We start from the raw sequence: 11434 nt of genomic DNA, 5'->3' as shown, positions 1-11434 counted from the left end.
TAATTTTACCCTGCACTAGACTTTATTAAGAATATTTAGATTTAGTAGGCCTAATTGTCAATTAAACTTTAAGTTAAAACATCAATTTAATGCAGAGGCGTAGCGACCCTTCCCCCCGGGGACAAACTTTTCGATTTGCACCCCCCCCTCAAGATTTCGATTTGCACCCCCCCTCAAGATTTCGATTTGCACCCCCCTCAAACTTTCGATTTGCACCACCCTCAACCTTGCAATTTATTTTTCAAACCTATTTTGGCGCCCCCTAAAGTCGGCGCCCGGGGACGTATGTCCCCCCTCGCTACGCTACTGATTTAATGCACTTGACTTTTTTCTATTTCAAGGGTCAAATAAACTATGTTTTACAGTAACAGTGTTACCGAAACAAACATTACCAGATAATTTCCGACGCTATAATATCATGAGATTACCCAAGTTATAATATAGACGTCCTACACAGCCGATCCTACTCCTATACACTATAAAATGTATAATAAATATAACAAATATATTATTAGGATTATAGGCTAATATTTTGTTAACATAATCCATTCAGTTTTCCAAAGTTAGACGCACAGACTCTCCATCGATAGTCCAACACACCAAACTGACCCCAGATTTTTCATCAAAACGTTATCAATCGTGTATTTTTACTTTCTCGTATACAGAATTTAGAGGAGGTATAGATCTAGTAATCGTGCAAAAAAATCTTATGAAATTTTGACCGTTTTACACCTTGTAAAAAAAAACAATTACACATAATGATAAATGAATCATAAAATATTAAGACAAACGAACTAGGGGAAATAATCACTCTCTTAATATAAATATGTATATTTCTACAAATTAAATTGTAAATGTAAAAAAATAACACTAATTACTTTAAGTTTATTAAGTAGAAGATCTAGTATATAAGCTTTACTTTATTCGTTTTTATAAAAAATACGCTAAATCAGAATTAAATAAGTCATCATAAATGCTTATATATATATATAGGCCTATATATATATATATATATGTTACGGTCAAAGCCCGAAGTCGGCCAATGCTAGGATTGGCCGGCCAATCCGCGCATTGGCCAATATCGCCTCCCATAGGTCGGTCAAAGTCCGAAACTTTGCTTGATTTCGGCCTTTGGCCGGCCAATCCGCGGACTGGCCATGGTGGACCGGCCAAAGTCTTAATTAGAAGATCATGAGCAGATTTTGTTTTTTTTTAATGCCGTAAGGATCATGAAATTAAGTCTTTATTGATTATTAATTAAAGTAAATGACAGAAACATTCAATTTTTTTATTGTACTATAGTCTCAATCTATCAATATCATCATTTGTTACAACAAGTTGAACTTTTATGGCATTTAGAATTACATAGCAGCTTGTTATTTTTACACTTCCAGCGATTTGTTGTGCATTGGTTGTGCTATTGCAGCGAGTGTAGCCTTGGCCCCCCGTCAATGATTGTGAAGATGCGATGGTTCGTAGTGATTTTTCCTCAGCGCCAACTAACGACAATAAGAGCAGTTTTTCGTTAAGAATTGAAAACTCACTTCTAGCATACAGTTGTTTTAGAACACCATGTTCCGTTCCTAATTTGTAGAAACCGCCCTCGACGCTCATGACAACTGCAATCACGCTTCGGGGATCACCGCGACCTCTGTCAACATGTGGAACACGGATGCGTACATTGTCACCCACTTCACCATCTTTAAATTTTTGTATTTGATGTTTTAAGCATCTTAGCACCTTGAGTTTGCTAGCCAGTATGAGCTGCTGATCTGTGTTCCATGATGTCTTGTTTGTTGTGACACAATCTGCAGGTAATGTTTCCTCCGTACCCTTCGTCTTCTTCCTTGGCTATTCCACAAATAGCATGGACATCGTTGCCACAGTATCCAAAAGAATGAGCTGCACTACAATGTTTTTCACAAAGTATATAGAATCTATCGGCCACATTATTGTCACGCAACTGGTCTGGGCGTTCCGCCACGGCAGTAGATGTGTTAGCTGAGGATGTCGTTGCATTTATGGCAACCTCCATTTCTTGTTCAATGTTCTCAAGATCTTCCTCAGTAACTATTTTATGGAGAGCCCATATATGGAAACTAACATGGATTTACATTTTTTTTCTTTTGACAGCCATCTGCTATGTCTGTCTCATGGTCTGACGGCCCTTTTGATCCATGTCGCCTTGCATATAGAATGCTATACAAACAAGAGCTAAACAATACGTTACTCTCAATGAAAACGCACCCAGAATAATGAAAATGCGATCACAACTTAGTCTAGATAGAACATTGGCCAGGACATCCCGGCCAGTGCGCGCATTGGCCGGCCAATGTACAAAATACGCTGTCAAGTTTAAGCGCTTCGGACTTTGGCCAGAACGTCCCGGCCAGTGCGCGCATTGGCCGGCCAATGTACGAAATGCGATCTTAGTGCTAAGTTCTTCGGGCTTTGGCCAAAAGAGCCGGCCAATGCGCGGATTGGCCGGCCAATCCGCGCTTTGGCCGCACTTCGGGCTTTGACCGTAACATATATATATATATATATATATATATATATATATATATATATATATATATATATATATATATATATATATATCACTTGTTCTTTGCGGTGAATCAATCTCATGAGTTCGGCGGTGGTCATGAAACACCCGATTCATATGATTAATATTATTTAATATGATTAGCGATCGGAATTAGATTAGAGGCAGTTTGGACGGTAGGATACGTCGATGACAGTTCAAATGCGACACTTTAGCCCCTGCCAACGCTACTGATATAGATTTATCAGTGTAATATTAATAATAAATGTAAGACCTGTTATACTTTTATTACACTTAAAAACAAGTTCATTAAAGTCAATTGTTCAAGGTCGGATTTATTTATAAACATTGTCTATTGTTATAAGCTTTTTGATTGGCTTAAAATGAAGGCGTGTGATGTAGAGTTTCTGAAATATGAAGCTTGGTTTACGTATTAGACCCCTCTCCCTCATAAAATATAAAAATTATATTTAGACAGTGAAAGTATTAGTATATAAAATACAAAATAAATACAGATCGCAAACCTGGTTTTGTAGGGAATTAAAAATAAACTAACTAGGGTATATAGTGTGTATAGAAGTGACACATACTCATAAAAGAGGTCAATTCATCAACCAATAGCGTGTAGTCTTTAATGCTTACAATATCACGCCATCGGGCTTACTAATAGACCGAAGTAGGTTTTCTGTACAGTAGCCTACTGTACAGGTATTTCGACCGACTTATTTTAGTCTTGTCATTATTCAATAATATCAATAAGGTATAGATCTAGATCTCTCTCTATATATATTATATAATATATTATTTATTTTCTGTAATGTTTTAGATATTTTTCTTTTATTATCCTTGACGTGATTTTAACGCAAGTTGTGGAGGACTGGTCGTTTTAATATTATTAATTTAATAGTATTTTAAATTTAATAGGTAGATCTAGATCTATCTAGTCAATCTAGATCTAGAATCTAGGTAATGGTACTTACTTGGTAGGCCTACCGCACACTAACTTAAACTAGATCTAGAGATCTACTCTACTTAACTCTACTTACTTACTTGTCTTAGGCCTAGCCCCTAGTCAATAGTAATAGTAGGCCTATTAATTAATAGTAGTAGTTGGCTACTAATATTTAATAGGTCTAGATCTAGGCCTATCTAAAAATATATTATTATTTTATATATGATTATATAGTAATATATACTAGGCCTATCTATAGTATCTAATCTATAGTCAAGCAAATTAGTAATAAGTGACTATGTTGAATGTTGTTATTATGTAGTATTAGTATTATATGTAGACTCAATGTAGACTTTGTAGAGCCTACTTAAAATCTATGAGATGCAGTTGCGTAGGCAGGGAGGGTTAGGGGGGGTCATAACCCCCCCCTCCCCACATAGACCCCTCGGTATATATATATATATATATAAAGTATGAGGGGGGTTGCAAATCGAAAGTTTGAGGGGGGTGCAAATCGTAAGTTTGTCCCCGGGTAAAAATTGGAACCCCCCCCCTTGAGACGATCCTGGCTACTCCACTGATGAGATGTACTATGTCTATGTGATGTAGTAAGTAGTACATTATATATTCAATAGGTATTAAATGGTAGGCCTACAGCACACTAACTTAAACTAGATGTACATAAACATAGTATTAAATAGTATTAATTAGGCCTAGCCCCTAGTCATAATAGTTAGTATTAAATTGATTAATAATAATAGTAGAAGTCTATGTGATGTAGTATGTAGTACATACTACATCACATAGACATATTACATTATAGATTCTAGTAGACTCTACATAGTACATACTTATTACTTGACTATAGGCCTATATACTACACGAGCCGACCCGCAGCGTATCATACGCCGCTATTTAGTTGTTTTATTTTCTACTTTTCAGTAATTCATAATTTGTGAATTCGACAGTACCAATGCTGCCACTGAAAATATTTGCTTTAAAACACTAAACCCCCATTCCCCCCCCCCCCCCCCCCCACCCCCCGTGAAACAGCCTCCTCTTAGTTACCTCCTCTAAGTTTAAAATAGTTTCAAACTGAATTATCTGCCCCTAATAGCCGTCACCAAAATAAACATTTAGCGTGAACTACAACTCAGCTAACCATGTGGGGGGGATGGGGGGTAGCGATAGCAAGGAAGAGAGGGGACTGCAAGGTGAGCGCTCGCAGCTTGTTTTTTAACGGCTCCCAGAAGAGAATTATATACATAGATAGATAATATATATTAAATATTAGTAGCCTGCAACTACTATTAATTAAATAAATTAATACTATTATGACTAGGGGCTAGGCCTAATTAATATCACTATAATTACTATAATATAGGGCCAAAATCTATATATATAATTCTCTTCTTGGAGACGTTAGAAAACATCAAGCTGTAAGCGCGCCTAGCAGTCCCCTCTCTTCCTCTCTAGGCATATCGCAACCACCCCACCCCCACATTTTCTGGTGAGCTGTGGTTCATGCTAAATGTTTTCAATCGTAGAGCCGGGTTTAGTGACAACTATTAGGGGCAGATAATTTAGTTTGAAACTATTTTAAACTTAGGTGAAGTAACTAAGAGGAGGCTGCTTTCATGGGGGGGGGGGGGAAAGGAGGGTTTTAGTGTTTTATATCAAATATTTTCAGTGACAGCATTGGTAGTGTCGAATTCACAAATTATGAATTACTGAAAAGTAGAAAATAAAACAACTAAATAGCGGCGTGTAATATGCCGCGGGTCGGCTCGTCATAAATAATTATAGATTAATAGTATTAGGCTTAGGGTCTAATAATAGTAGAAAAATATTAATTATTATTAATTAAGAATAAGTTTAAGTAGGTCAAATTACTAATTAGTAATTACTTTGTTGATCTACTTAAACTTATAGATTTAGTCTACTTTAGACTTTATATAACATAGTAAACTTGTGACAGATTATTAAATTTATTATTAGATCTAGACTCTAGACCTCTAATGCCTAATAGTAGGCCCTAAAATGTCTAATTATTTAAATGTATTCATTTGTTTCTTGTCTATTTTTTCTCTTAGTGATATCAGGCTTACTATGCATGCTGTACTGGAGTTGTCTGCCCACAAGCTATTGAAATGATATTGATAATGAAATGATATGAAACTGAAAGACCAGAATGGTGAACTGATTAAGCTATTATTAACCTAATGAAATTCAATTGCAAAGAAATGTCTGTCCTTAAACTTCAAATAAATCTTAGGGTAGTAAATTCAAAATGTCAAAAATCTCAACTGTATTTGACCACACCTATCTGTTCAGAGAAAGTAACATTTGAATGTAATAGCATCCGCCAAAATGGAACTCTAACCACTACAAAAACAGATAAAAAAGAAAATGCATCCAATTCAACCTCAGATGCTTCAGCACAAACAGTGAAAAAGTCATCAGTTAAACTTCTTTCTTTAGGAGTGACAGTCCCCTTAAAGTTTGCTGAATTTAACAAATATCTGAATGAAGCCACCAAAAAGTTAAGATCACTTTACTCTACAAAAGAAGGGATACATAAGCACTACACTCAGCACAAGGATGAGACACAGGCTAGTTCACTAGAAACTACAGTAAGCCAAATCAATCAGAGCATTGTGGCCTTTTATGACACAACCAAGGCCTCCCCAGCACCCAGAGTTAGAACAGTAGGCTCAGCTCCTTACTCTACCCTAAACAAAGACTCTAGCGAAGATGAGCACAATTTAGGAGAGAGCCCTCAAATGATTGGCCCATTGTTTCCTCTGACACCCAGTACTGAGGCCAAAAAGCAGAAAGCCGAGGCCAGAAGAGCAGAAAAAATTTCTAGACTTTCCTTGGAATCTCGTACAAAGTCACTGGTTCAGTCACTCAAGGGGGCTCACTCTCTAATGTCAAAGATGACAAGAACTGAAGAGTTCTGTGAACATCTGATTGCTCATCCAGAGTGTGTCTGGGATGCTTCAAAAGTAGGATTTTTTTTGTTGTATGTCTCATATTAGCCAATATGTTTAGCCGTTAAGTTAGTAACACATGTATTTATAAATTACAATGTTTTAACAAACCTGGAATTTTAATTTGCCTTAAATGTATTTATTGTGCTCTTTCCCAGGAAAAAGTCTTGCCTTGTTTACTGCGTCTCTCCACTTCACCAGATAAACATCTGAGAGGCTTAGCTTTAGAAGCATTGTCTTTGATAGGTTACTGTAAACCTTTGTCATCTCCTGGTATACGAATATTGTCAATAGATGGAGGAGGTACAAGGTTTGTTTCTTACCATTATTTTAAATGTATGCTATTTTAAAAGCATAAAATAGAACAGCCATTTTGCTCTGATCTATGCTGGAAATAATTTTATGTTTAATTTTGTTCTTGAACTAGAGGACTAGTGACCATTGAGTTCTTGAAAGCGCTGGAGAAACAAAGTCAGCGTAAAATTTACCAACTCTTTGATTATGTGTGTGGGGTCAGCACTGGGGCTCTCCTGGCTGCCATGATCTGTCTGTACAAAATCCCACTGGAGCGCTGTGAGCAGCTCTACAAAGATTGCTCAGTTCAGATGTTCACTAGGAACAGAGTGGTCGGCACCACCAAGCTGGTGCTCAACCATGGCTTCTATGACTCACACTCATGGGAAGAAATTTTGAAGTAAGTCAACTGTTTTGTTTCTACTTGAGAAAACTATTTAGGTTTCTTCTTGAGAAAACTATTTAGGTTTCTTCTTGAGAAAACTATTTAGGTTTCTTCTTGAGAAAACTATTTAGGTTTCTTCTTGAGAAAACTATTTAGGTCTGGGACAGGCTTTCCCAAGTTTTCTATGGCTTTTGTCCAGGTTTCACTGACAGACATTTTCACTCATCTCTTTCTTTTTTGTATTGTGTTCCATTTTCACTAATCACATTCTTTTTTGTATTGTGTTCCTACTGATCTAATTTTTCAGTAAACTTAATGTGTGAAATAATTTGTTTCATTTCCTTTGTGTAGTGGTAGTGTTTTGTAGTCCTTCAGCTTCTATTAGGAAATAGATTTCTATTGTTTCTCTGGTTTCACTGTGTATGATTTTAATTTTCCTTTCCAGCAAGATGTAGGCCCTCCTTATCATTTACTTATCTAGATCTTTGTCTACTTTATCTGATTTTAGGAAAGAAATTGGGGAAAGGCTGTTTATTGAGTTTTCACGAGATCCAGATGTCCCCAAAATGTCTGCCGTTTCATCACTGGCCAGTGCTCCACAACTGACCAATTATTTATTCCGGACTTACAACCTTCCTCCGGGTGCTACCTCCCAGTACCCTGGTGGCTGCCATTACAAAATTTGGGAGGTCATTAGAGCATCATCTGCTGCACCTGGTTACTTCGAGGCATTTGTTCGGGGCAACGAAATACATGAGGTCATTTTTTTAATTACATTCATGAATTACATGAGGTCATTTTTTAATCACATTCATTGAACTTTATCAAAGATATTATTATATTTTGCCAACTAAATATCAGCAAGAAAACTTGTATTAAAACATTTGTTTCCAACAGGATGGTGGTATTTCAGCCAATAACCCAACAGCACTGGCCATCCATGAAAGTAGGTTACTGTGGCCAAAGGAAAACTTTCATTGTGTTGTTTCACTGGGGACTGGAAGGTTTGAGTCATCCAAGCTGACACCAGGGAAAGTCTCTCTCAAACGTCGCTTCTCTAATTTGGTTGATAGTGCCACTGATACAGAATGTAAGTCCCATCCACACATACAGAATGTAACCACTTAAATATGTAGGACTCTAATCTTTTCATCAAAATTTAAAAAAGTTTTAAAAATAGAGTTGTGACAATCTAAGAAAGTGTCTTGTTTGTGTGACAGTTGTGACAATCTAAGGAAGTGTCTTGTTTGTGTGACCGTTGTGACAATCTAAAAAAGTGTCTTGTTTGTGTGACAGTCTGCCAGCCATTGATGTGTCACTATTGCTCTATTCAACAGCTGTCCATCAGACTTTACAAGACTTACTACAGCCACGAACATATTTCCGCTTCAATCCATACTTGACAGAAGAATGTAACTTGGATGAAATTCGTGCTGAGAAAATGTCCCAAATGCAGCTGGATGCACAGATGTATACCCGGCGCAACAGTTACAAGCTGACCGCTGCAGCAGAGAGGCTGACAGAAAAACGTAAACCTCAACAATACTTGCTGGATGCTGTGAGAAAGGTTATTGATCAGTATTAGCTATTCTAAGGACTCCATACGCTTTCTTGCTCATTAATCAAAGATTGTCAGTTTTAATCTTGATTTCATTGGCTGTTAGCTGTGTCATGTCAGACTATTTTCAAAAGTGAGAGTTTGTGTCACAGGTAATGTCAGATTACTGGTCAACAAATTTAGAGCATCTCTGTCCCAACTTTTTCCCTATCTCATATTGTTATTATGTATAGCAAAACATATTCCCTATCTCATATTGTCATTGTGTATAGAATCATATATTCCCTATCTCATATTGTCATCATTTATAGCATCACATATTCCCTATCTCATATTGTCATTATGTATAGCAACACATATTCCCTATCTCATATTGTCATCATGTATAGCATCACATATTCCCTATCTCATATTGTCATTGTGTATAGCATCACATATTCCAAGTACGATAATGTTTATGTATCTCTCTCTATTGATAAACAATGTTAAGTAATGTTTAACTAATTATTTCTGACCTGTGAGGTCATATGGAAGAACTGTGATAACTAAAAATAGGACCTTTTGTATAAAGCACATTGATTATTGATTGGAGTGCAGTTTATTCTAGACCAAATGGCTTCATTGCTTTGCATTTTCATGTCCAAAGCGTTATACAAGCTAAGATGTGGCCATTAATTATGATGGAGATTTGTGGTAAAAATTGCTGATGATAAATATGTTTTGAAAGTTTTCCGATGGATTATACGTTTGCTTGTTTAATTTCATAGATTTATTTCATAGAACCATCTTTGTGACATGTGAGATGTAGGCTAGATGCCTACATATAAGATGTATGTTGTATGTTGGCTAGATGCCTACATATAAGATGTATGTTGGCTAGATGCCTACATATAAGATGTATGCTGAATATTGCTAGTCAGCCAAACTTGCCCATCAATGTATTACTGTGTATTTAACCTATGATTTGTAACATTGTTTTAACTATGTTTTTAATCTATCTATAACTCTTTAGGTCAATCAGATGAATACTTATGTTAACTATGTTTTTAATACTTTAGAAGATAATTCAGTTAGTTCATTTGTAAACGTTTTGATTCTCTTTTAGAAATGTTTTTGCTTGAACTAAGAATTTCATGTTAGTATTTTAATTTTGAATGAAGTCATGTGGCTAAATAAGCTCATCCATGTTTGTTTGTAGCAACCCTTGAATGTGTGTCCTTCCATTTCCTAAGTTTGTATCAACCCTTGAATGTGTGTCCTTCCATTTCCTAAGTTTGTATCAACCCTTGAATGTGTGTCCTTCCATTTCCTAAGTTTGTAGCAACCCTTGAATGTGTGTCCTTCCATTTCCTAAGTTTCTAGCAACCCTTGAATGTGTGTCCTTCCATTTCTATTTCAAATGTTTTCATATGGTTTGAATCAACCGGTGACATCACACAAAGCAATAAATATTTGTGCCAGTTTTTTATTTTTTCTGGCATACAATTTGGGTGTGTTCTCTTATTAATAAGATCTGTAAGCAAGCAATTATCCATGATTCTCATCTGTAATTTACTGAATGTGACAAAACGCTAGCAATTATACACATAACTGTAAGCCACAAATTGTGAGCATCAACACACCTGGTCCATACATTGTGAGCACCAACACACCTGGTCCATACATTGTGAGCATCAACACACCTGGTCCATACATCAACACACCTGGTCCATACATTGTGAGCATCAACACACCTGGTCCATACATCAACACACCTGGTCCATACATTGTGAGCATCAACACACCTGGTCCATACATTGTGAGCATCAACACACCTGGTCCATACATTGTGAGCATCAACACACCTGGTCCATACATCAACACACCTGGTCCATACATCAACACACCTGGTCCATACATTGTGAGCATCAACACACCTGGTCCATACATTGTGAGCATCAACACACCTGGTCCATACATTGTGAGCATCAACACACCTGGTCCATACATCAACACACCTGGTCCATGCATCAACACACCTGGTCCATACATCAACACACCTGGTCCATACATTGTGAGCATCAACACACCTGTCCATACATTGTGAGCATCAACACACCTGTCCATACATTGTGAGCACCAACACACCTGGTCCATACATTGTGAGCATCAACACACCTGGTCCATACATTGTGAGCATCAACACACCTGGTCCATACATTGTGAGCACCAACACACCTGGTCCATACATTGTGAGCACCAACACACCTGGTCCATACATTGTGAGCATCAACACACCTGGTCCATACATTGTGAGCATCAACACACCTGGTCCATACATTGTGAGCACCAACACACCTGGTCCATACATTGTGAGCATCAACACACCTGGTCCATACATTGTGAGCATCAACACACCTGGTCCATACATCAACACACCTGGTCCATACATTGTGAGCATCAACACACCTGGTCCATACATTGTGAGCATCAACACACCTGGTCCATACATTGTGAGCATCAACACACCTGGTCCATACATTGTGAGCATCAACACACCTGGTCCATACATTGTGAGCATCAACACACCTGGTCCATACATCAACACACCTGGTCCATACATCAACACACCTGGTCCATACATCAACACACCTGGTCCATACATTGTGAGCATCAACACACCTGGTCCATACATTGTGAGCATCAACACACCTGGTCCATACAT

General features: G+C 37.3%; 1 protein-coding gene across 1 annotated transcript; it reads left to right on the top strand.

Annotated features, from left to right (window-relative positions):
- The first annotated feature begins 3153 nt into the window (after positions 1 to 3153).
- Positions 3154 to 10183, top strand: LOC131930100 (calcium-independent phospholipase A2-gamma). The gene is made up of 7 exons (XM_059286459.1): positions 3154 to 3308; positions 5594 to 6508; positions 6652 to 6803; positions 6921 to 7187; positions 7681 to 7930; positions 8070 to 8262; positions 8510 to 10183. Exons 2-7 carry the CDS (start codon positions 5723 to 5725, stop codon positions 8755 to 8757), a joined length of 1896 nt encoding a protein of 631 aa, XP_059142442.1. The 5' UTR covers positions 3154 to 3308; positions 5594 to 5722; the 3' UTR covers positions 8758 to 10183.
- Positions 10184 to 11434: the final 1251 nt, after the last annotated feature.

This window comes from Physella acuta, unplaced genomic scaffold (genome assembly GCF_028476545.2).
Source record: "Physella acuta isolate Inbredline_101_S28 unplaced genomic scaffold, ASM2847654v3 ptg001718l, whole genome shotgun sequence".
Lineage (NCBI taxonomy): Eukaryota > Metazoa > Mollusca > Gastropoda > Physidae > Physella > Physella acuta.
The sequence above is the reverse complement of the archived record's forward strand: the minus strand, read 5'-3'. Positions and strand labels throughout refer to the sequence as shown.